The sequence below is a fragment of the Labrus bergylta genome, chromosome 11 (assembly GCF_963930695.1).
Source record: "Labrus bergylta chromosome 11, fLabBer1.1, whole genome shotgun sequence".
Classification (NCBI taxonomy): domain Eukaryota; kingdom Metazoa; phylum Chordata; class Actinopteri; order Labriformes; family Labridae; genus Labrus; species Labrus bergylta.
This window is the reverse complement of record NC_089205.1, coordinates 19287788-19315150: the sequence shown is the minus strand read 5'-3', so window position 1 is coordinate 19315150 and position 27363 is coordinate 19287788. Positions and strand designations below refer to the sequence as shown.

Genomic DNA, 27363 nt, shown 5'->3' with positions numbered 1-27363 from the left:
GCGGGACACGACTACAAAGTGAAACCCACGTTTTTGATCAAGTCACAACAGCACGGCACTTTAAACATTGATATCTTTTTATTAAGACAAGAACTCTTCTCAATTTTTTTTTCCTTTTGTAAAAATGTTGGTGTGAACCAATACAAAATATGCATGGTCATATGAGAAACATCTTTTACTACACAAAATAAAAATGTCACCTGGGCACAGAAAGAAGAAATTAAGATTGAGCAACAAAATACAACCGTTTTGGGAGGTAATAAAATAACCAAACTCCCCTCTGCCTCCCCTCTCCCCTCCTTCAGGCTTTAAACATGAGCTTCATCCAAATATCCAATAAATGTTACAGATCATTCATAAAACTTCATGTCACAGTAAATACACAATCTTTTCATCTATGAAAATGTATGCGTGACTTGACTGAATGCAAACAGATTGATTGACTGTCTGTGGTCACATCCTATAATTACTAAATAACCGATACTGTATAAGCAAAGTGTTACGGTGGAAGAAGAAGAAGTTTTCATGAACATCATTGTGATTTTGTTGACACTGACTGTACATAATTTTTGTTTGCTTAACAAATCTAGTTTTCTTTCTTTGTGAACTAGGTCTATGCAAAATAATATTGAATGTTTACTGTAACAGTGCACCATATTAAGAACACAAAAACATGTACAAATGAGGAAAAAACATGTACACCTTGTGATTTCTGCACGTTTGAATAGCTGTGGTACTACAGTATATACTTGGGGCCGTTTAAAATTTGCATTCTACCTGAGATGCAAAAAACACAACTATTAACACTCATGAACCTGAGAGAGTGAAAACAAACATACTAAATATCAAGTATTTAAAACAAATCATATAAACTGCTTCAGAATGATACTTCACACAATGTTTTTAATGTTCCCCGATTTCAAAGTAGCAATCAATTTGTAACCATTTAAGACAAATATCAAACCTCGAAATAGAAATCGTCATGCACATACTGTAACTGTATCCATGACAACAGAAATCCAGTAAAATGTACTGTGATTAAAGCTTTTATAGCTTTTAGTACTCTTTCCCTCTCTGATTCTATTGGGCCTTGTCCTTGAAGATATCCAAATATGTAACAAAGTGTAGCAGAAGAAAAAAATCTTGATCAAATTGAATTTTTTGCAAATCAGAATCAAGACATTAAATAATACATCCTTGCATACAACATTCGATTAAATGGAAGCTGCCACACCACCCTGATGAACAAAGGAATACTGATCTTTTTGTTCTTATTCAAGCGTTTTTATGCTCCAGGTTATTTTGATGCATGTCTACAGTGCGTAAATACAGACAACTTGTGTGAGTATTGGCCCTGTAAGTTATAAAGGACAGAAATATACAAGATATACTGTAAGATTGTACATGAGGATATTGTACGATACTAACCATATGCCTCAAATCAAAGAAGGCACTAAATTAAGTCCTTCAGTCTTTTCCTTTATAATGGTAAGTATCAAGAGGTGGTTTTAAGGCAGTGGTTATCCTTTTTCATTATACATATACAGATTTTATTTTTCTTATTCAGGCAATACAATGAAATCCCTCACTAATTAACAAACAGGTTTTTTTTCTCTTCTAGCTGTGACAGAGGCATTAAGCATGCATGGTGTGTGCACACATGCTGCGTCTCTGTCTGCAAGCGTAGCATCTTCTGATTTGGATTGGTATGAAAAAAACAAACATTCGTAACAGTAGACGGCTCCTCTGTGAAGGTTTGAGGCTGCAGGATGACAGTAAGAAAATGATCTTTCCCAAACCAAGTCCAAAGCTCCACACAGATCTTTGATAACTTGTAAGGCCGAGAGCCTTTACAAGTTATCAAAGACAGCCCAAAGGTAAAATGTCTTAACAGACAGCAAGGAAATGTAAGTGATTCATGTTTGCAGTGATTGAATGTTTCTTTTTTCGTGTAAAGTCAAGGCCAAAAAGTATGTGTAGCAAGTATTTCAAAGCAGAGGAAATCAGTGGTGAAAATGTATTTTTCACTAGCTGTGGTTATTCATACAAACATATCTCAGTGATACATCAGTGAAAGCAAACTTTGCCATTGAAAGTTGAACATTCTCACTTCCTTCAGTACATAACAATTAAATAAAAAGAAAAAACCTTAGAAAATAAAAAATAGGATGCCCTTGTTACATTTCCAGTTTAATGGTCATTTACTATGTTATCAGATTTCTTTAAAAATCAATCACTAAGAGAGGAGCACTCTACATTGTGGATTTTGGGTCTTTGCTGAACACTTGTAATTCTTATTGAATGTGTGCACGCTTTAACAATTGTTATATTTGGTCCAGGGTGGACCATGTGAGTGGTATGAAAATGTGCAGGAATTCATGTTTAAAGGTTCGTTTTTAGGCTTTTTATGCCTTTTAGAGATCGGACAGTGGATAGAGTCTGAAATCAGGGAGAGAGAGAGAGTGGGGAATGACATGCGGGAAAGGAGCCACAGGTCGGATTCAAACCCGGGCCACCCGCTTGGAGGACTATAGCCTCTGTACATAAGACTCGCACATTAACCACTAGGCTACCGGCGCCCCCAGGAATTCATGTTTAAACAAAAAGCATACACAGCAGGCTGAACCAATACATAACAAATAATACATTTTAACAAGACTTATGACAGATACTTCAGGGTATATGTAATCAAAATAAGGTCTTACCCTACAGAAAACAGACAGAAGGTCTTTTGGCTCTTAAATTATTACAAAATGTTTTCTGCCATGTTTTTGTTCCATCTATCGTAAGGATGATAGAAAAAATACCTCTGACAAATGTGACTAAAATCATTCCAGATACAATGTTTGACATTTTCATAAATCTTCTCATACTCTTATTAAGAGTTGAGTGAAATGGTGATCCCACTCTCATGTTTATATACAAACCATGATGCTTCAGCCAGAGACAGGGTGCTTGGCTTAGCACATAGACTGTGCAAAAGTTAGAATCAGATACCTGGCTCCGTTTTAATCAGTTAATATGTTTTAGCTTACTTTTTAGGGGAAAAAATGTTCTTGAGGGATGTATTGGTATTTGTGTTTTCCTTTAACTTGGCTGGCTGTTTCGCACCATTTTAAAGTCCTTATGCTAAGCTAGGCTAACTGGCTGCAGCTCAATTTGATCGTTCACACATGAGAGTGGTATCTTCTAGTTCAAACTCTTGCCATAAAACAAATAACTTTTTCTTTGAATCACAAACTAATTCTTTCATACTTTTACAAAGGAAGGACAATAGCTGACACTAAAGGTTTTCTGCTACTGTTGATTTTAATGTTGTTCTTTCTATCAATAGAATAAAAAGTTTAGATTTTCTCTGTAGAAACTGTAACTCTATATCATGGCACATTACTGCTGTCAGGATATCTCAGACTGGACATCACAATACCCTAATAAAAATACTACACTGACCTCACATCTACTAATTGTTAGAGGTTTACATGAAACCAATGAGAGATTGTGGTTTAGTGTGAGAATTAACATCACTCTTACTTCACTTTCAGGGCCAAACCTGTTCTACGATGACCAAATTAAAGTCATGATTGTAAGATAGGAAATCAACGCAGTGAACCTGACCTCTAAAGGGATGGATGAGGTCAGCGCTGCGAAATGTTGAAACCCATCAGACCTGCATGTACGAGGTAAAATGTGGTGAATTTGCAGGGACTGGTAGACATTGACCCAGCAGGAAAAACTTTGTTTCAACTGTGTTTGAGATTTATACAATAGCAATAAGAAAAATAATAGTGATGTGGATGACGTGGCTCCTCTGATCTGGTTTCATGGGCTAAATGCTAGCTGCGGCACAAAAAGACAAACACCAGGCCCATTTAGTCTCCTCAAAAAGCTAAAAGCAAAAGAGGATCAAGTGGAATATATTGAACATAACCCAATCCAACAAGCATGTGAAGGGGAAGAAATAAACAACAGAAGAAACAAAAGAAATTGAACAAGGCACAAAATAGTCCGTAAAATAATCAAACTGTACAGAATAGGCCCCAGCAGTCCAGGAAGGGTCGGATGGGAGACTCAGCGCATCCTCTTCTTACCACTTCGCCATGGCAGTCCTACTTTTCACTTTCCTCTCTTCCTCTTTGAATCTAGCCCTCCTCGCCTCCATCAGAGTTAAACATTAGGCTTCTACAGCGCCACCTCCTCCACCACCACCTTCAGCATCCCCACCCGTCTCTCCCGGCCTGTCCAGTTTAGATATAGTACTCCTTCTTCTCGTCTGTGTTGTTATGTCCCCCCTCCGCGTTGATGATTGCCGTGTCTGCATCGGCTGCGTCGTCCGCCCCTTTGGCTTCATGTGTGAAGTAAGTTCCTGCAAAATAAGCCAGACAAATTAGCCACATCCACCCCCTCATCCACCCATGCTGCACTTCAAACCCTCTTGCACTCAACTTGCAACAAAAAACACTTGAACTGTTAAGATTTGTTCATGATCAAGTATGATTGCCCTGCTGGTGCGTTACCTTTGTGTCTGGCGAAGTATCGACCGAGAACAATGAGTGCACAGAGGATGGCAAACATCACCACGGCAACCACTCCTCCGATGACAGCATGGTCAATTTTCTGAGGTGCCCCCTCGCCGGCTCGGGAGTCTAGAAACAAGACAATAACCATAAATAATTTCATGATCAGTAAACCCTCTCAGCCAGTCACACAGCTAATACCTTCAGACAGACGGGGACCACACTGCTATCTTTGGCCATTAAATCATTAGGCTGCCAAAATAAACTAAATTGGTTTGTTTTCTCTCAGAGCATTTTAGCATGACCTAACCACAGAGGAAACACTTGAAAAGGCTTTAGAGAAAAGTGCCAGCTAATGTTGTTTACCAAGAAAATGAGAAGATACCACAGCACAAGTTGGTCCATGGAGGATGGTAAATGGTTTACAGTTTGTGACAAAAAAATAACAACCCACAAATAGGCTATTAAAACGTTTAGTTCTCACTTACTGACAAATCCAGCAACCCTGCCCCTGCCAATAATTGAGCTTTTAAAACACCAAAATAAGGCTTATGATTATCGGAAATGTTTTATATTTTGTCTTCTCACAAATGTCTCTCTGTACTTCATGTAGTGCTGTCATCCTGTTGACAATACCATAATTCAAAATCAATTTTAATTTAAATCCATCCAATTAAAATAAAAGGAGAATTTGTTTCTTCGGAAATAAACACCTATTGGCCTTCTTTCCAAGATTTTGATGATGGTTGTAATACATATGGATATATATCAACACCTCTAAAGATCCCTGTTACACACATTGGCCCTCTTTAACAACCGGCATAAAGCATGGTGAAAACCTGCTTGAGCCCTGAACTACAAAAACTTTACAACTACAGTCTGTCTTTCCCCAACACCAACTCTATCTGAGGCACACTCAGTCTCAGGCTGCCCGTTGTTTGAGTGGAATTGTGCAGCTTAATCTCAACTGGTTAAATAAAGGTTACATTTTAAAATTTCCAAAACATACAGGATTCAAAGATGCAGATTTATAAAATGCCCTAACTGAACAACCCCAGAAAATGATGACAAATGTAAGTGGATGCTGTCCAATGTTCTTTAAGCATTCTGGAGGGAATAATGCTAAACTAGGCTACAGAAAACAACCTTTTTCCTTATTGAGACAATAGGTAAAACGTTTTTAGCCTTGCACCTCACACTGCAGGATTGGACAAGCCTTGAAGTCACTTCTGCACTTTAAGATAAAGTTAATAGAAACAGGCCCATTATATGACATTGGATAGTCAATACAAAAAAAAGACACGCTGGGATTTTACAGGGATTAGTTCATGCTGGACTACTCCTTGGGCAGCCGCACTTACTTGTTTATAGTCTTTGTGCAAGCCAAGCTAACTGGATGGTAAATTTGTCATAGTATGCATCACACTTATATGAGAGTGGTATTTCATATCCAGTAGCTCTTGATACGAAAGTCTAAGTGCATCTTTGACATGATAGTAATATGTTCCTTTGATTTAGAAAAACATAAAAAAACATATTTGGAAATGAAGTCTGATGTCTGTCTAAGTTATAACCCTGCATTTGGGAGGGTATACTGTTCAACCCAGCTCATTATTGGAACATCTTCAGTGCTCCTTAAAGTTGAAATGCTCGCCCAAGACCCTTGAGTGAGCAATGTTGAAAAATGTTTTAAGACAGTTATTTCACCATGAAGCAGTAGACACCGTCTGCAATTTCTGTGCCAGTTCACACACTGTAAAATACATTGTGATTTAAGAGGCCATTTCAGGAAGTTATAGAGCTCAATCACCAGAAATAGGCACAAGTCTGGAGATAAATTGGCGCCCGGTGTCCCCATGCAGAGAAATACGTTGCTGCCTCAGGTGGTGGAGAGCATCACTGTCTAACATTTAGCCAGATTTATCCGTGCACCGCAGAAGAACAAGGCAAAATTTCAAAGCCTTTAAATTTCCAGTCTCAGAATAGTTCAGAGGCGTTTATCAATAGTCTATATCTGTGCACATTTGGACTGATGGAGGAGTGGCAGGCGAGGGAATGGCTCCACTGTTCTTTGCTGCTTGAGAGAGCAGCTCAATTTTCCATCAATCTCACTAGTCATGCTCTGAACTTGAATGATTTTGATAAAAGACGAGCGAAGGGTGCGGAATTTCTCAGCACTGTGAGGGCGTAATAAGTCGAGGTTGAGGGGTCCAAGACATGTGACACACTCCCATTTCAACCTAAACACGACCTTATTTAGGTCGCCTTCAGTCAGCGGGAGGACGTCTTGGAAGAGCAGCTGGAATGAAGCTAATTAATGAGAAAAGTTGCGCTTCAGTTGAGCGCTCTTTTAAAACGGACCTGTCTTTGTGGAGGAAGGCGTAGCATTGTGTTGATGTGTGTGAATAAGCAAGGCAGCGTTTGTTTAGGGTTGCAGGGATGTCAGATCGCACATCTCACTCCCCCAAGGAGAAGGAACAGCTCATGCTACATGCTAATGAACATTCACCCACTAAATGGCCTGTGCAGAGACCTGTCTCCCCCCCGCCCTCCTCTCCTTTAACCTCCCACACCTTCCTGCCCTCACCTTGCTCCCTGCTGTCTTGCGTTTGACACATCCACGAGGAAACATGCCGGGTCTCGGCCGCCTCTGCACAGCGAGGGAGAGTTTTATGTAACAGGTAGAGAAATTCGCCCAGAGTAAGCCTCGAGAATCACAAAAATGTCAAAGAGAAACTAAGAATCCCATAATACCTACAGTATCACCTGTTCTGCTTGGATGCATATCATGTTGCCTGCATTAAATACACTGTTGAACATTGTTTTTTTTGTTTGTCAGTTGTGAATTGATTAAAGGGGAAAGCCACAAAAACACGATCTCCAATTCAATATAAGCTGAATAAATGTTACTGTTCTGCCCATTTTCATTTATTTTTTTTGCTGCAGCCACAGCCTGTTTTATATTGTAAGGAGATTACAAGACATGTTACATAATGCAATGCAATATAGAGGCGTAAAGCAAATTGTAAGAAGATTGAGAACATAAAGGTCACCGCTCATGAGATGTACTATTCAGCCAATGAAAACATGTGTAAAATGAATTCCGTGGCTCTGAAGCAAGCTTTTCTCAAGTCGGAAAAAAATAACCCCTGACGAAGACATTAATGTTATCACTGCAGAAAAACCTGTGTATCAGCTGGATGTATAGAGGTTTGGTGCCTTCACCAGGCAGTAGGGGTCTCACAAAGAAATGTATAGTGTTTCTTGAGCCTGACGTTAGGGACTAACACTACCATGACGCGCTGCTTGGATGATCTTATTGCCCGCACTGGGAACCTCAACTTCCGCCTTCACTGTGTTCATGAGCTTAAGGTCACAATGTGGACACAGAGAGGAAAGAGATTTCCTGTAGGTTATTGCTGTGAGTGTTTAAACAACACCTTGAAAGCTGTTCTTAAGTACTTTTCACTTTATTAGTGTGTTGATGTACCAGACTTGTGGCTGCATCAGTTCATTCCCAATAACCACTCAAATGTATTTTTTGTAAGACTTGTTATGAGGATAAATGTGAATTAATTACTTTTCTAAATATATGTGATCAATCCACAAGGACAGCAACTAAGGGTACCAACCCAATATCATAATAGAAAAAGGATTTGTGCAATAATTTGTTTATTGATGGATAGCCCCTTGAGATGAACCATCTTGTTTACGAGGGGGTTTGACATAAAACATTTAGTAAAATCTGTCTTACTAACAACACAATATTTATTTTCCAGCCGCATGTTTCTGTGTAGAAGGACGTGAACTAGAAGTACCAACATCTCATCAGACTCTGTAATGCCAAGTTTTCCGAGGACATTCTCTTTAGTTTTACCAGTTTATTTTTCAGATAGTAAACACAAACAGGAGGAAGGATAAAATAACCTTTCTGTGCTCTAACCCCTCTCCATTTTTAAAAAGCATCTCCAATATTCATCATAGTTTTACCATGTTTCTGGTCTTTAAAAAAATGCCATGGCTAGGTAGAATCAGTTATATCTGAACGAGTTCACTTTCCCACTTCCATTGCTGCAACTTTGTTGGTTTGCCGTGACAACTGGTCTCATATCTGACGAACCGAGGGGCGTCCAAAACAGCTGTATGAGGGTGCTTTAAAACCGCCTACCTTCACTGGAAAAATAGTGCAGCAAGGAATGACTGGCACACAAAGAACAAAAGGCGTATAGATGGAAGTCTTGATTGAAAGCATTCTTAATGAATCATAGGGTTGAAAAAACAATCTTTGACAAAATACTTTGTCTTTTGCTGCACTCTGATAACTTAATCCTAAAGTTATGAGAATGAATGTAGGATTTGAAAAATTAAGATGACTGCATTATATACTCAAGCATTTTTACGTCAGGGGAAGTTGCCTAAATAATGCACAGCTGTAAGTGCCTTCTTCCTAAATGGATCTGGAGTTAAGTAAGTTGTTGATCTCTAACTGTCCATGATCTTGATTTCTGAAACCTACAAGGTCTTATTTTAGTGTCTTTATTGATATTTATGTCCTCACTCATTATGTGTTTATTAGTCATTCACTTGCCCCACATATCCAGGATCAGGCTTTTTATCTCCCTCCGTTGGTCAATGTTCAATATATATGCATTCATAAAACTACAAGGTATATTGAGTAGAAAAAAAACCTGCTGAATGACAGACAGCGTTATTACAGCAGCCTTTGTGGCCTCACACTTGAAATAAGTAGAATTTGATGATGTCTGTAATGTGGCCGCTGTCCACAGCTCTGCTTGGGGAGTGCTGACATGCCCACACCGCCGCCCTGACAGGATGTGCACAGCCGTGGGGATTTATGGAGGAATAAAGAGGATTTGCAACTGATGCCTGTGCCTGCGCGGCGGTGAAATCTGCTCCGCTGAACTCCCAGCCCTGCATGCTTTACAGTCGTACCTCTGTACTGGAATGACTAATTGGCGCTCTGGTCAGTAACTGTGCATCTGTCAGCGAGGAGATCAGAGCTGCGAGCTTGTCACCATCCTGATTACATGGAGCAGAGTTTCAGTTTGCCCATCTTATTTTTCTTTTAATAGTTTTCTTGTCACATAACAAGGCATATCTCACACATGCACACACGCACGCGCACACACACACACACACACACACACACACACACACACACACACACACACACACACACACACAAACATATTCAATAGACGTAATTACATGGATATAATTGAAACAATGCCTCTCTTGCTAAGCGTTCACTTTATTTTTCACAGAATTGACTCACATTAACCCTTTCCTTGCCAGTGGCAGGACAAAGGGGCATTTCTGAAGGACAGTCAATAGCCACTTTGCAGCATTGAACAGCTTACAGCCATGGCTTTTGTGTGTGTTGCTGTTTAAAAAGGAAATGGACATAATGAGATGAGCATACATGGGCAATCTCTGCCAAATCATTTTCTGCATTTTTGTTGTAGCAGACCATCAACATAGCACATTATAGTCCCCCTGTTCAATTCCAATGCCACCGCTCTGCTGCTAAATAGATTCCCCGAGTCCTTTGTAACAACCCAAACAATGATTTGAAGATGTACAAATACAGCTGTGACATTTACAGAGGTGCTGAAATACATGTGAGAGTGTGGCGACCACTAATAAAAAGACAAATGAATGGAAATCGTGACAGTGAACTTGAACTCCTCCACTTTATTGTATCTTAAAGATTGGCAAAACTCTCCGCATGAAAGCCGATAACACCAATCTACACTTCATAGCTCCCTCTTCAACATGTTTTTCCTCACAAGTGGAGATCAAGGCAAGGAAAAGGGTTGATGAAATAAAAAAAAACATATTCTTTCCAACAGTTGCCATGTTACTAAAGTACACTTCATCAGCTATAAAAACGAAGACACATCACAAGTTCATTGGTACACAACATTCAATCTCCAAACCCTAATGTGCTAAATAGAGCTCCCATAATCATTTACAACCACTTAATGGAAAAAACAATATTACTGCAGTTAAACACTCTTTTAACTCGAGAGGTGGGCTGGCATTACCGACCTGCTCCCAGGAGACCAATTAAAATGGACCGTTACAATATTTTCTGTCTTTAATAACTATTTAAAGGAAACAAAAAAAAAACCTGCAGGTCGGAAAAAACACAACTTCAACTGGGAACCGGAGTAAACAAATGGGTGAGAGAAAAACTAATTAGCATTTCTAAATGATTCTCTAATTCTTCCAATGAAATACTTCAAAGAGTAATGATACACGTGAGAGTTAAAACAACACTGGTAAATGTTTAATGGCTCATTATGTTGAATACTAAATCCACTCATAAAAGTCTGTGTGTGGAAGTCAATAGTGTGCACGAGTTAAGGCTAAAATCCCAAGATCCAACAGCAGTGGAAACCTGCGAGCACTAAATGTGGAGCAGAGCTGCCGGCGGCAAAACACAACGTATGTGTGTATGTATGAAACGGAAATGGAGTTTTTAAATGCCACCTGCATGGGACAGTAACACATGATTTACTCACTTGTTTGAGGGAACCAAGACAAGGGAATAGCTCTGAAGTCGTATATGCTATTCTGATTCTATAAACATCTGATGGCTAAGCTAACCAAGCCATAAAACTGATAAAATGGTAAGTGGTATTTTTCCGTCGAAAGGGTGTAGTACAGAGGCCAGACTGTGGGTCATGTATACTGTAATGTTTGCCTCAAAGCTCTTATTGGCAGTTCATTTACAGCTCATTTCATCCATAAAGCACAAACCTACTTTAACTCATCACACCCAGAAGCATCTTTATTGCTTACTTCCTGACTTTTTATACCACTTTGGATCTCTCATCAGAGGTCCAAGCATCATGCTAAACAACAATTTACCCCCGACTGGAGCTCTGCAGGAACATAAGACCTTTTTAATCAAGTCTACAACATAATTCCTTGTTCCCTGTCTGCTCTCTGGCTCCTCTCGACTAGCACAGGGGGGAGAAGGGGGTTACGGAAGGCTTAGCCGGGATATGATGTCCCTGCCTTGGATCCTCTCTGAGCATCTGATGAGCTGGAGTATAATCGCCACAGACTCCCTTTATTCCTTCAGAGCCAGGGATTCTGGGTAAATTCCCTCTTTCCCCCCAAAAAAGAAATATGACCAATGATGGATAACCTGTGGAAGGCTGTTTTATCCTTCTGTGATGCTGCAACCATCCAAGTTATGGTAATATACAAATGAATTGCAAGATTGCAAGGTTGATGTTATGACAATTTAATTACATGAATTAGAACATTTAAGGTTATGTGCTTAATTAATGCACCAAAAAAAGTCTCAAATACATTAACACTGAAAGGGTTTGTAGATATTCACTGAGAGTTACAACATTTCTGACAATCATGTAGTTTCGTTGTCAAGACCACACTAAACGAGTACAAGACATACCAGAGACCAGAGTGCTCTGAGAGCAAGACAAGACCAAGACACAAGACCAAGACATTTAGTGATCAAGACCGAGTCAAGACTGAGGTCAAGGCAGGGTGAGACTGCAATGAAACCGTTAATACAAAATGTAATATTATTTAAACTGTGCAATAGTTGTGTATATATTCCATGTTGTCCTCACTCTCTGCACTTTTGTAAAGCACAACTTATTTCTCATTGCTTGATATTTTAATTGAATTACTGTTTTATTCATATTTGATTGTATATAACTATATTTTTAGTGCAACTGCAACGACCGAATTTCCCTCCGGGATTAATCAATCTACAACAAAGTGCAAATTTGTCTTCAGCTCAACAAATCCAAGCAATAACATCAGTCAAGCTAACATTTAGCTCGTGGATTCTGAACAGTAGGCGTTAAAGGCAGTTCTTGTCAATATGATTGGCTAAAGTCTGGAATCGTGAGTGTGTAGGATTAAGATCAGAACCATTTACTTCCCATCTCATGTACAATAGTATGCATCATTTAAGATCAAATGCTTGTTGAACTTCTTCAGATAAAAAAGCTTTTTGGTCCTGTCTAAGTTTGATATATCCGAGACAAGTACTCAGTGAAAAACAAGGTCACACATGTCAGTCAACGGTTTCATGAAACAAGATGTCAAGATGCAAAGGAAAAGCTTTTTGTTTTAATGCAAATATGCACACACAAAAACAAGGTCTGATAACTTCCAAAAATATGAAAGAAATGTTCAAATGAAAGGGTGACTTATCTCTCCCATGAGGTCTACACACATACAAACACACACTTTCTCTCTCTCTCTCTATATATATAGATATATATTCACCTCTGCATGTTTTAAGACACTGAAAGACCTGACAATATGAACTCTTGTGAAACTTTGTGAACATGAAAGAGCACGGAAGACAAACAACTGTGAGACTGTGTGCTTTAACATGGCATTTTTCTCTGACTTCACAAAACCATATCCAGGCTTTGAACTCAGTTTGCAGGGCTACAACACGAGGGGGAGGAAAACTTCACAGAAGAAAAGAAACTGTAGCAAGTTGAGTCCTGGCATGTTTAAAATCTACTTTTTGCATTTATCATGACCCACAAAATAGGGCAGGAGCGTGTTAACGTGATCTGGAAACTACCTTCAATGTTCTCTGAGGACAACAGAGGGTCTAATCTGGTGAGTGAATCAGTGAATTTTTAGCAATTTAAACTTTAACCCCAGTCATAATGATAATGTCATTAACTCAACTGAAGCTATCAAAGTCTGGCACAACATACAAAATTATGGGTGCAATACTTGATCCTAATGCAAAAAGAGTGGGTACCCCTAGCACTAAGACACAAAACAGGTCTACCTATCAATAGACAGTCACTTAATATTCAGTATGAGTTGTTTTTTAGTTTAAATGGAATCCTGTTAGCTTCTGAATTAGTAGTTTTAAACTGCCCAGAGTTTGCATGATAGTCTCTGGGGAAAAAAAACCTCATCACTATAATTTCCATGATCCAAACACTAACAGAACTAGACATAATTAAATGAATAAAGAAAAAGACCTGATCATTTATCAATCACATACATCCAATATATCTAGAAATGATTTGAATAGCACAAAATGTTGGTATTTTGGCTTCAATTTTGTACAACAAGGGGAGCTGGTCATGTGTTGTCCATATTTATATTTGGTCCATGCAAAAAGTCTTTGCATGGACTGTTAAATAACTATCTGAAATAATATTATCTGACACTTTATGTTTCCTCCTGAGATGTGTGAGTATTTTTTTTTGCTATGATCAGTTAAAAAAATATGCATTTTGATTATGTATGTGTGTGTCAATGTGTGTGAGGATAACTGAAGTCTATGCCTTAAAAAATTTACTGCTTGGACCTTTAAAACCAGAATCATATGCAGCAGCCGTTCAGTGACCTCTGATTACGACAGCATATCTCAGCTGGTGATGCCAGCGGCCATGGCATTCACATTCAGGTTCTAATGAAAGAATAAGAAATCAAGCTGTATACTTCCTTATTGGGGGGGGACGACGCTATACTGTGCTGTTGTGCTGATTAAGGGAGTGCAAAGCAATCTACCGCAAGCCAGCTTACCATTGCCCCTGTGACAGGGTATTTAGAAGAGTAGTGAACTGCAAGAAAGCTCAATTACATCCTCCCAGCATGTACTGCATAAATCACGGTAAATCCTTTTTCAAGCCTGTCTATCGGAAATAACTGGAATGCTACGGCAGAAAACATGGAGCTGGCTGTATAACTCAGAGGTGAAGAAGAAGAAGAGCAGCTTAGTGGGGAAAAATGCAGAGTAATGCACACTTTTGCAAAAGCAACTCCCTTTTTGGCAGAGCCACACCCAGAGGGAGGCAGCATGATCACTGGAAAGCTGCTGATAACTCTGTGCGAGAAAGAAAAAGCTGTTTTGAAGTAGAACATTTCAAACAAGAGGCAGTAACTTGAAACATGCAATGAATGCAGAAGAGCTGTATCATTGGGCCTCATTCACTAATATGTGGGTAGAAATGTTCTTACTTTAATGTTCTTAAAAAGGGTCGGCTGCGCTCTCTTCTGGAGGCACCGGCTGCAATTTGCTTCAGCAAGGCTGGATCTTTACACTTTCTTAGATGTAAATCATAACCATAAATGTTCCCTGCATGCTCTTAAATAGGCTCCAATTAATCAGCTTGTTTTGGTTACAGATGCGATATTTCATATCAATAATATTTGGAGTGGTCGACGATTAGATTTAAGATTAAAGGATGATAAGGCTAATATTTCATGATTATTTAATACATTTAGTAAATACATTAGTTAATTCACATTTTTAATGCTTGTCATTTCAACATTTGTAAAAAAAATATATATTTATATAGCTTATATATATTTATTTACTGAATGTATTTTTAATATGTCATCATTTAGTTAAAAGAGTGTGTGTTAACATTTTCTGAGAAAGCTGGTCAATCCTTTGTGCGTATGCATGGTCTGAGGAAGTTCTATTTTTGTTCGCGGAGTAAGAATAAATTCAAGTAAGAATACATTGATGAATCCCAGATTTGTGCTTCAAACGTACGCACTTGTTAGTGAATGAGGCCCATTGAGTAGAGCAGACATGAATTCAGACAGTGCCATTTATGTGACTTTTAGCTTTATTTTTTGGAAATAAATAAATACAGTATGCACAAACAAACTATTAAATCACAAACTGCTTGATAAAAAAAAAATGTATAAATGGATGATATCTGAAAGCTGCCACTTTAAAACGTTGGAGCTTTTGAAGCAGTCTCATACTGAGTTTCAACATTATTATGTGTATGTTCCCACCCCACGATTCATAGCTGTATTAATTCATGAAACGCTCATGACAAAAGGGACAAAATTGCCGTATCTCTAAAGCAGCTATTGATAAAGCGATCCATTCTTAAAGGATAGTTTTTGTATCAAAATGTCACATTCTGGCATATCCAAATGTCACCTCCCAAGGTTAGCTCACCATCTGTCTAGCCTTAGCGGTGCTTTTGAATTAATAGCCATTTAAAAGAAAGGTTATTATTGAAATCAGTTTTTAAAAACAGCTAAGTCAAAGTATGGAGGAGAGGCCAAAGGTTGCTGTACTAAATTAATTGACTTTTCTTCCTTTTATTCATCTTTTGGAAAATAGTTATTGATGTTTTTTGGGCCTCGAACAGACGACATGTGACTGGCATTTGTAGGGGAGATGTAAAGGGCATTATAATATGATGGATGGGGCGGTTGAGATACAGCTGCAGATGCTGATAAGATAGCAGAACAGCAAAGCAGAGGCTGTACGTTTTCCCAGATCAAACATGTGACAGGAGAAGGGCTCTGACAGGTGTCTGTGACAGCCCTGCGCTGTCTGTCCTCATGGACACCCATCAGCTGCACTATCTGATTAAAACTGGCCATCCACAGTCGCTCTTAACCTTAGATTACAAGACCTCGTTCTTTCTCTCCCCGATCATTCCTGCATGCAAGCTCTTTCTCTCTCACACACGCGCACACACATGATATCTGAGAGGGACAGGAGTGGATGGGGCATACAGTACCTTGCGTGTTGACTGGGTTGGTGGTGGGTGTGGGGCTAGTGGTGGGAGCATCTAGATGAAAAGAATAAAAATAAATAAAGAACATGTGTAAGAAATAAAGGACGACAAGAGTAAAGAAAGAGACAAAAGTCATTGAAGGTAAAAAGCTGTGCTGTAAAAAAAATAACACCATGCAAAGTTTTTTTGGTTCCGTTGTGTTTGTTTGAGAAACCACAGGAAGCTTTGAGCTCAACGCTAACGTGAATGTGACAATGCTCACTTAAGAATTGGTATTATTTTAATCGTTGTTACCGTGGTAACTTGTGCTGCATTTGAGGCAGAGTAAAAAGTCCGATTTTTCCAGTGACCTTCAAGTGTTACAGGTGGACAACTCCAAACATAAACAAAAAACATGGCCGACCAATACAAACTGATGTTTCCCTTTCTTCCTGCAAAAGTCAGTAAATGTTGAGTAACTCTTTTTATGCTTTTTTTTTTTTTTTTTTTACACTTTTACAGTTAACACTTTTTTTTAATTTTTGAAATGAAAGAAGGTAACAATATGTAAGTACCTAATAACACTTAAGTTGCATTTTGTCAGTTTGTGTGAATAATAGGTTTAATAGGTTTTATAGGATATGAGGTATTATTTCAGTTTAATAAAGAAAAATGTTTGATGTTGCTTTTAGTTGATGGTTTACAATTTTACAATCTGTACTATCATTGATGCTTCTTTTATCGTTCATCACATTGAAGTTTGGGGAAGCTATTTAATCCAAATTTACAAGAAGAAACTCGTGTCGTAACATTTTGTCAGTGAGAAGTTGGAAATGTTTGCATTCCTGGAGGTCTGACTTACATCATTGTGTCTGCATCCTATAACATTTGCTAATCAGGAGGATTATGAGAGTGACTTAAATGTGAAGACTTAATTTATCAGCAAGTAGTCTACTGATCCACAGTACACTTGACATAGATTAATGCTTACTGTATGTGTTGAGGTTTTTATTTTCCTGTTTCCATCTTACCAATGGATCTTCATATTTAAAAAGTATATGAATGTGCCCTCTTTGCTCCTATGACTTATCCTAAAAACTGTTAAATGTTCTTTCAACTGTGTAGTTATGCTGCTGCATGTCTAAGTTAGTGTACTCCTGTTAGGGCACCATGGGCATCAGTGCCATCAAACTCATGCAGATCCATCCAATAATTGTGGATATATTTCACAACCAAAAAACACAATTTAAAAAAAAAAAAAAAAAAAAGAAGAAGCTCTGGGTGGGGCAAGATAAAAAATTGCCAATCAGGAAAATCATTGGCCTTTCATCATCTGGACACCATGAAAACATGATGACCACCAATAAAGCTGTTAGGGTCTTAACATCAAGATCAAAGTGGTGGAATTGTACAGAGCCGCTCCTTGTGCTGATAGTATGTCATTGTTCTAAGCTATTGTAATTATTTTTTGACTTATTTTCTAATTAGCTATGAATAATAATGCCTGACACTCACAGAGAGGTGTTGCTATTTTCATCAGCCTCTCTCAATAATTAAGTCAAACGACAAATTAAACCAGCTTGGTGGCCTCATGCTGCAGCATCCTCCGCCCCATACTGTACTGATTAGACATGTCACTTGGCCACTCCACTAAATATTCAGAAAGACAAAGCGGAGGACATTTCAGGTATGCAATGGTACTAAAGAGGGCTGAGGGGAATATGCGGCTGGCTCTGGTGCTGGAGGGGAGATAGCACAACCCCTTGCTGGGGCGCCGACACAGCGGGGGAAATTGGCTGGCTGTCTCTATGCCTTTACTGGCTGCACTCCATCAAAAGACAGCAGTGGGGGACCACACACTCCCAAACTAATGATAAAACATCAAGGACAGCATAATGTTGCTGCCGGGGATGGAGTGTATGGCGGAGGTGGTGTTGACGGTGGTAGGGGGGTATCAGGGTATCGGGAAGAGATTCTGCTTTGACAGTATTTGAAGAGGAGGGTGGGCTAGATTTCTTTCCCAGTGACCGAAGGCGGTCTGATAGCTGAAATGTCAATGTCTGGAAGAGGGGAAATTGGCCATTCAGAGGAAGAGGGGCTTCACAAAGGCCGGGATAGGATGTGGCACATATAATATCCAGGCGAACAAGAATTCTCCATGGGCAATTTCCAGGCTGGATGACTCGGGGCTCTGCATTATGAGGGCTGAAATATGAGTGCATTTCGGAGAGGCCATATTTTCAGGGAGCATTTGTATCAGTGAGGTATTTGATATGAGAAAATTTAAGCATAAAATGAAACAATGTAGGAGAAATTGTTTATCTCTGCCTGCTTAAAGCTGCTTGCCAACACGACAGCGGGGAGGAGGTTTTGTTTTTCTTTTGTCTATTTGTTTTCTCTTGCTTAAAAAGCAGTTTGAACATGAAGTTTTAGATAAATTCCTAAAAAAAACCAGGGCATCGCATGTCTGTGAAAGATACGGTTCTCGCCTATTTGATATTGAAAAAATGATAATAATCCACTTTATAAATAAAACATTATTCAAAAAAATCACAGATTGATTTGCAACAAAAAAGTGCAAAAATAAAAGAAGAGAATAAAACAGAAAGACAAAACTAGGCACACTATATCACACAAGATTGATACAAACATAAATAATAACACATATAAAACAACCAATAGGCAGTTTTTAAGAAGTGTTGTTTAGTACCGTAATTTATAAGAAAACAGTTTGCAGCCTTGGATATAAAAAATGAATCTTCAAGCCGATATGTTGAAAGTTGCTCCTCTCGTTGTTGCACATTTTGCTGAATCAGTGTGATTCACAAGGACAGTTTCACAAGAGTCCTTCATAAGAACAGGGAGACTCGTCAGGTCTTTCAGCTCATCTTAACAGAACCCTGATAAACCCGGAATTCACAGTGATGTGTGAATCTTTGACTTCCTGTTTATGAAAGATTTATAGGTCAAAAACTCCGCTGTAGGCTAAGCTGCTACGGTAAAGGCATCATTTTCTCTCTCTCTTGCCAACAGTCAGTATGTGAGTTATAGCAGCAGATCACCTCTCTGACAGAGAGAGGCCACTCTCTCTGGCCGACTCTCCCAAACACCTCACACCAGCTCGATTCACAGCCCAACATGGACACACAGGCGTAGAGAACGCCATGACATGCCTGTTTCTCAGCCTCACGTACAATACAGGCACCACAATAGGACTTGATTTGATGTGGATTGACATCTGCCTCACACCTGTCCAGGCTGCCGTGCAGTGAAAGGTCATTAGTCGTTTTGAAATAGGAAGAGCTATGAAGGACCAGCAGTGGTAGAGGGTGGCAACACTATCAAAGAGAGGGAGATGGAAAATTCAGCTTTGTTCTACTTACTGCAAACTAATATTTATCAAGAACAAAACAGCTCGTTAAAATAATGGGTTGCATGTGGTTGGTTAAAAAAAGCTTTTTCTGACAGGCATGTGGAGGCTTTAACTGGGGGAAAAAAAAATCAAAAATTAGGAAAACTTGACGTTAAAAGTTACAATTTTTACTTTTATAGGAAATGTGGGAGGCTGATGTAAGTGCAGGGACAAAGGTTATGAGGTCCTGATAAAAAAAAGGGGAACAAATAGAGCACAGGTTCCTCATGCTAAGACCAATCCATGTTGCAAAGCACACTCTAATTTAGCAGCTGTAGCAGGCGTGATTAGTCTGGGACAACACACCCTCACATGGACCACAACATGAATGAAAAGAATGAAAAAAGAAGAAGTGGGAGCGCAGACATAATTATACACGGTTATGAGCACTTTTTTTTTTTTTACAAATCTTTTGTGTCTCATTACTCACACCGGAGCAACAGTGTTTAAGAGAGATGAGTGAAATCTGAGGACCGGAAGTTACTGATTGAAGACATCAGGGCTAAAGACACAGAAATATCCTTTAGGTAAAAAAGAACCGGGAACATTTGCCTCCCATTGCTTTTCATTCAGTCGTTAAGTGTTAGCGGAAGCAAATGACACATGAATGTTAAGGCGGAAGGCACAGACATCATTCATGAATTCTTAAAGGCCTGCAGGCAATTCAGTGAAACTTTTGAACTGTTAGAATATTATATTAGTGCTCCAAAATGTTTGAGATTAATGCTGCATCCACTAGGCCTCAAGCAAACAGTAGAGGAAACACTGGATATAATTTTTAGTGGAAAAAAGAAGGGGCGGTCAGCAACAGAAATTGTGGACAGCCTTGGCTTTTTGCAGTCCTCTGTCACATCATTCATAACCAGATTACGTCGCTACCTCAAACAAGCCGAGGCGTGTACAGAAGTTTTTGTCTGGTGGTGGACAGGGCACTGATTTATGAAGTGGTGGAGAGAGTGGAAGAGAAGTCTAAAAAGCATTCATATAGCGTTTCTGTCTCGACTGATCATATCTACTTTAACTCCAAACACTAAGGTATCATACAGTTGTTACATCACTTCGTAAAAGATTTCTAATTAAAATGGAAATGCAACAGAGTAGCAACATCTTCCAATGTCTGTTTAGGCTCTCAGTCATCCAGGTTATGGTAAATTTGAAGCTTGATCCAAATGCACCTGGACTGGCATAATGACATAAAATCTTTCTCCGTAAAAGGATATAACAATACCATGGCAACTTATCATCACTTGTGTTTTTTCTGCTTTCCTGCATTGCCATTGGACTATTTGTTTTGTCTTATCTGTGCCTTGTTGTCCATCTGTCATCTTCCATTTGCCTGAATTCATTAAAATCCAGTATTCCCAACAAAAGAATACAATCTGAGGTGAACCACGGTGAATCTCTCTTTCAAAAGAACCTTAACACAACAATTATGAATTAAGTCTTGCTAGCTTGAATAAGTGTGCCTTGAGTGAGCTATTTGCCAGCATATGCTGTCCTTTTGTTTGGGAGCGATCATTATGGGCCCATTGGGAACAAGCAGATGTCATCATGTGCCTGGCAGAGCACGATGATGAATAACCATGGGGCGGCAGACTTATGAGAGTCTCAGGAAACCCATGTCAAAGTGACAAAGTCACACGTGTCGCACACATTTCTCTGAACATACAACCTGCAGAGCTGCTCCGACACAAATCGGTGTATGTTCTATTAACTGCATGCTTGGAATTTGTCATACAAGGGTAAATATTTCAGAAATTAAAAACTGGAATACCAGAGCTCCTCTGAGTGCTTTTGAAGCAGAGAGATTTGGATTCCTGATTTTGTATTGTATTTGAAGTCCAGTCTATCAGACATTCCTAAAAACTGAACAGTTCTTTTTATCCTGCAAACACAAACACCAACAACATCTGCGAATTTTAATCATTCAGCAGGCTGTTTCTGAAGTTTCAAGGTGCAGAAAGTCGGTGCCAGTTTAAGCTTACAAAGTCAAGCAACTGCATTAGAGCTGCTCCCACCAGACTCCCTGTTTTTCTCCCTTCATTTCTCCTGACTCTGACAGGTTTGTTGACGCCTCTGCCCGAGACCTTGTCCCTCCATTAAAATCCTATTCACTGCTCACCCTACAATCGGTGAGATGGCGTTGACGTTAAAAGCATTACGAATGCATTTATTTTCACAAATGCACATTTTCAGCAACTGTCATAAGAATTTGTCAGCCAGACTGAAAAAAAAAAAATATACACTGCTGTTTTTTTGACACACAGTTCATGGCTGTCAACACAACCTTAACAAGGAGACTGAGTAATAATCAAAACAATAACCTGCAATCGGTCTCTCGCACAAAATCCACAATGAGCCTGTTTTCAACAACAGCTTTGCTTAAAAACATTACATCTCAGCTCCTGTCCTTATCCAACCCCACTGCTTTCAGCAAGGTTAGCTTAACAAACAAGTGTTCTTTCAGAGGCCAAATCCAAACCACAAGCTTTAAATGAATATGAAATATTGGCATTTTTTCTGTAGGATAACCCACCAGGGTTTGAATGTTTTTATGTTTGTTGTTTCAAAATGGAACAGTCGTGTCTGATTGCAGTGTGAACGATCAACAGGTGTTAAAAAATGCCTTTATGTCCCATGTGCTCCTTCTGCAAAATACAGAGTTCAAAATGTTATAAATAACACCTAAACTTTCTCACTCTGAAACGCATATTTTTTCAGTTTCTGGTTGAAACATCTGGACCAATATTTATTAACTTTACTGTTAATTTAAAATCAGTGTCTGGGTCGAATTGATCAAGATTGGATAGCGGGTGCTAATAGCTCCAAAATTGTGCACCTTTTTTCACTTCGCTATCTGCTCCAGCTTAGGGTCTAATTAACTAAGCATATAACGCAGCGCTAGTGATAGTAACGTGCAAACACACCCACATAGTATTTAGTCTGTACAGTTTGCTTTTGTTTTGCATCTGAAAGTCAAGAAAAGCTGTCTGCATCTTAACTCCACACTGAGTTGCATCTCATGCAGACCGAGCTGTTTTGTCCACATCAAAAATCATCAGGAGTGGAGGGTAAACATCTTCAGGGTTTATTTTGATACAGACTTGAAAAATGTAAAATGAATTTCAAAGTTTTAAACAAAGCTTCCTACCTGAACGTAGCAACAAGGGCAACAACTAAAAGAAAACCTCTTGGTTTTTGTGAATAGACGGTGTCTTTTTGATTCATTTGTACAGGTTTAGCAGGCACAGAAGCAGCACAATCTTTTTATGAATCAGCCCTAAATGTACACAGTGCTAGGGTTGTGCAGAGATTATCTTTAACTGTTCAACCTAACAATTATCTGTATCTGTATTGGGATATAAAACTGGAAGTGGGCGTGGTTTACACCTGATGTGTATTTTAATACAACAACTATCATAAAGGATGAGAACAAACACTTTTAAAAAATCAGACAAAATATCTGCATCCATTTAATTATCCATGCTTTTCCGAAATTCATATGTGGCTTCGGGCTCATCTCTACCAATTGCGCTAGAGGCCTTCCACATTACAGCTTTTTTTTATTTTTTTTTTAAAGTTGCAGATACTGTAGCTGTGGAGTCACAAAATCATGCTTGGACATACATATCTAAAACTCAGACTTCAGGTGAGCACAGTTTCTCTTTTTCAGCAGATGAATGTGAAAGCAGCCTTGTACTGTCAAACTCTGCACATACATCATTCTGCAGAGTGAAGGTCAAAAATCTGAGTGAAGCTAAAATAAGCGAAACACATACTTCACACTGAAGCTGCAAAATAATATATTTTTGGACATATTACTTGAGGTTTTAAACTGGAGATTCACCATTATTCCTAGTTTTTTGGTTTTGTCATTGGCAAGCAATGCTCTTGGCACACAGGCAGAAACAAATTGAAACTTGGGAGCAAAATATTAAATCCTCTTCTGGACAGCAGGGAGCAAGCGCTCCAAGGAGAGAAAGCTTAACTCACCAACAATGGCTGCACCGGCTTCAAATGTATTATCCCACCCTTGCACTTATCACCCCTGCTAACCACCACAAAATAGGAAATTATGGATCCACGGATTGTGTTCTCACTGACGTTGTGTAACATTATTTCTAAATTATTCTGTTCGTTTTGATTTCATCAATTTAAACCTGTTACTTCCAGCTGTTTACTCCCTGGAGATTCAAGTGCAAAGATGCCTGCTGCAACTCTAGACAGCAAAAATGTTTCCAATAAAAAGTTTTACTGCTTTTGTCTGATTACAGCCAAATTTGTTTTGCCAGTTTTTTCATGCAATGCTTTTTGAGTATTTGGCATCTTTCCATTGTGGTATCGTGGTCTGCTGATAGTGCCATGACTGACAGTCAATATTAAGTTTTAAAGAGGAACATCCATTGAAGAGCAGTTCAAACCAGGGGAAACTTACTGTCCTCTGCATTTAAAGTCAGGTCCTGGGAGAGATGGTCCCTCTATTGCCCTTTACGAGTTTGGCTGCAGAACGCATTGAAATTCCACCCACTTCAATATAAATCAACAGATCCAAAGCCCGGCTCTGGCGTAGAAATATGAAGTTGAATTTCTGCCATGAGACCTAATTCTCACAGCCAACAGGGTAGTCATAGTCAGAAAATCTTTTCTTGTTTTGGTTTTGGTTTCTGTCTTGTCTTCTTTGTTTTAGTTTGAGAACTTTGGACTCTTGCCAAGACATTACAGCAAACATGACAGTGGAGCCAACAGCCAGTTAGCCTAACTTAGTTAACATTGATCACACAGCTTATCCTAGCTCTCTGAAAGTACCACATTTTTGCAAATTTGGAAATTAAACCTGTCTCACTATACCACATTATACTTATCTCTTTATTAGTATACATAAGGTATTGGTAACTTGACTTTGTCACATTTAAATAGACTATTGCTAGTTGTTTCCACCTCTAAAAAGAGAGGATGTCAGGGGTTCAATTTGGGCAATAAATGAGCAACGAGCAGAGAGATCACAGAGAGTTAATATTGTATGAGGGTGATGCTTTGTTTTTTTTTAGGCTGCTGCGGTAATCTTGCACAAAGTACTTTAATCCAACATCCATACAATTATCCCAGGAGGGAGAATACTTTAACATGTGTGTGATGTCATATGAGTCAGCCTTAGCTGGGGCTGAAAGCTAATAGTTTTGGAACATATTTAGGCAGGGGACAGATTGTGGCTACATAAGCAACCACAAATACAACACACATGTATACCCTCCTAAACTGTTGGTGGTAGTTTTGTTGCATTGTGGGAAAAGTAGGAGCAAGGATTTGTGGAATAATTAAAATGATAGATGTTGTTCTGCTGCATCTGTTTTGATCCCTTTGGTTGTTCAAATGACCATCATGCGTCAGGTAATGTCAATGCTAAATCAAAAGAAGTTTCTTTTCAAAGTGGCTATGAGGAGCTAATGCCTCCCACAGACGGGAGAAGTGATTAAAAAGTTCACTGCACCTGGTCAGGAGGTTTTTTCCAAAACTAGCACAGGTTGTTTTCTATTCATAAAAGCTGAATGACAGTGAAGTGACTTTAGTTACAGGAGGTATGTGTAATGTTCCTGCTACTGTACACCTGGCTCTGCCCCCCCCCCAAATGGCAACTAAAAATAACAAGTTAAGATGTACTAAAAAATTAATAAAATACCATCAAAATGTATGCATGTGCAGACAGCGAGGTGGCAACAAGAAAATCTTCTTGGTTTATTTTCTTTAAGGAATTAAACAGAAGATGTTTGTCAAAAGTCACATTTTTAAGTTCTAACACAAGAAAACGTGCCACATTGAAATGCAAAGAAAGTCACTAGCAGCCTGTGCAAACATGTGAATGGATATGTAAAAAGCCAATCATAGGTTAAGAGTTTTGCTTTGTACCAGGGGTGGCCGATCAGATTCTAAGGCAGTCCAGTCCAGGCCACCCCCCCCCCCCCCCCCCCCAGGTTCATGTCACCATGCCCACCACTAACTACCACTAAAAATATCCCTCCTTCTGTTTCAATTATTGCAATCAAAGCCACTTTATTCACTACTTTTTACAGTAACTGTAAGAGCTAGAAAAACATTCAAATTTATTTTTATTTTTCCCACTCAACCCCCCTGACTGTTACATAATACTCTTTTATATATTTCTCAGGAATACAGAGACTGCAAATCTTGGCCTTGGCATAACAACATCAACTACAATGAATTATAATACCTACCATATACAAAGAGGACGTAGTCATCATAGGCATCTCCCACTGCATTGGACGCCACGCAGCGATAGGTGCCGTTGTAGGACTTGTTGAGGTTCTCGATATAGAGGTCAGTGCCAGTGACGACGGCGTGAGGCGGCACATCCTCATCTACTCTCAGCCAGTTGATCTGATGGGGACTGGAGAGCATAAATACCACACACATCACTCAAGCGCTGTCTGTCCACGCTAGAAATCTGAAATAAAGGTCAAATCTGAGAATGTCTGAGCAGGGCCATCGGCAGGCCCCGTCTAATGATGTATTTTACCCAGCATGCTAACAACTGGTAACATTTAAATGGTACATTGAATTGTAAAGGTTAAAGGGGTGCTTGGACTGTTAGAAAATGGGTATAGAGTGTAGAGTATGAAACTCAAACACATTTCCAGTGTGTTTCAAAGTGTGCGAAGTGGGTACATCTGGGTGGATACTCACTGTGGTTTTCCTTCTGCGATACAGGTCAAATCGAGATTGTCTCCTTCTCTGGGTAAACCTTCAGGATATGTCACCACAATCTTCACTTCTGGTTTATCTGGAAAGAAAAAGGAAAAAATATTTACAAAAATACTGAGTAATACATTCTAACAAAACTGCCTTTTCACCTCGTAATAAAAGCCAATGCTTAACAATTATTTGGCTCTTACATGCTAGGGGAGAAATACATTAAATTAAAGCAAAACTGCCAAAGGTAAACAAAGAAATAGGATAAAATTAAAATCCTAAGTGCTCAGAAGACATCCAGTCAGTCTACAGTACATTACAGCTCCGTGATTTTTTTTCTTCTTTTTATGAATTGTAACCAAAGATTACCAAAATGTCAAGCGGTTCCTGTCAAGCTTTCTCTTTTTCTTTCAAAGGTCACACAAAACAGTTGTCTACCTTTGAAAGATATAATACAATTCTACCCAGGCTACAAAAGGATACCTTAAGCTTTCTTTGATGTTCAACAATTTAAGGCAGCCCTTTATTACCTCTTCAGTTCAAGAAACACTTTTAGAACACCATAACATCATTTGACACCCAAGCTCAGAGTGTTTTTACCCTATGTGGTGACTGTATCCAGCAAAAAAGCTGTGAGATTAGACTACGTGCTCTGCAGCATCCCTGGGTAAGAGATAGGCAGTAAAAAAACATGCAGTATCTACTGTATGATCTGATGTTCAGAGAACTCACTGACAGCCTGCCTGGGACACATTTCACCACTGCACCTGGTCTAATACTGCTGACTCACCGATTTGACCAATCTACTTCACAGCCGGGGCGGACTGCGCCAGGACGAGGTCAGAAAATCATAAATGAGTTAGCATTTTTGCAAATGTTTTCCAAAAGTAAATTAGATGTGAAGATTAGTATTCAATGAGATGCCTGAAATAAGGGTTGTGCCTAATAAAGGCTTAAGAACTTGTTCTTGTTTTGTAAAAAAAACCAAATATTTTCCCCTTTTAAAATGTTCTTTGGCTTTGGTTTCTTCAAAGCTAAATCCCTGTTTATATGGAAAAGTTTCTGTCTTTACCAAATATCTACCATGGAATTGGTTGGGGTTTTGATGTATCCATTCAATAGAGGGTATCTCTTAACGCACTAAATCGAAAAACCAAACAGTTTCTGCTCAAAATAGCATATATATGTCCTCAGTGGTTTTTTAAACAGTTAT

The 27363-nt window shown here is 39.0% G+C and overlaps 1 protein-coding gene across 3 annotated transcripts in view; it reads right to left on the bottom strand.

Annotated features, from left to right (window-relative positions):
- Positions 1-59: 59 nt before the first annotated feature.
- cadm1b (cell adhesion molecule 1b) overlaps positions 60-27363 on the bottom strand; it is a 155502-nt gene continuing 128198 nt past the window's right edge. For 2 of the 3 annotated variants that reach the window (XM_065960284.1, XM_020654944.2), the window contains 5 exons: positions 26145-26241; positions 25676-25848; positions 16058-16108; positions 4515-4643; positions 60-4363 (listed from right to left, as the gene is read on the bottom strand). In XM_065960284.1, the coding sequence (XP_065816356.1) occupies positions 4245-4363; positions 4515-4643; positions 16058-16108; positions 25676-25848; positions 26145-26241 (569 nt within the window). In that variant the 3' untranslated portion in view covers positions 60-4244. The remainder of the gene's footprint in view (positions 4364-4514; positions 4644-16057; positions 16109-25675; positions 25849-26144; positions 26242-27363) is intronic. The other variant, XM_065960285.1, reaches the window with a different exon arrangement.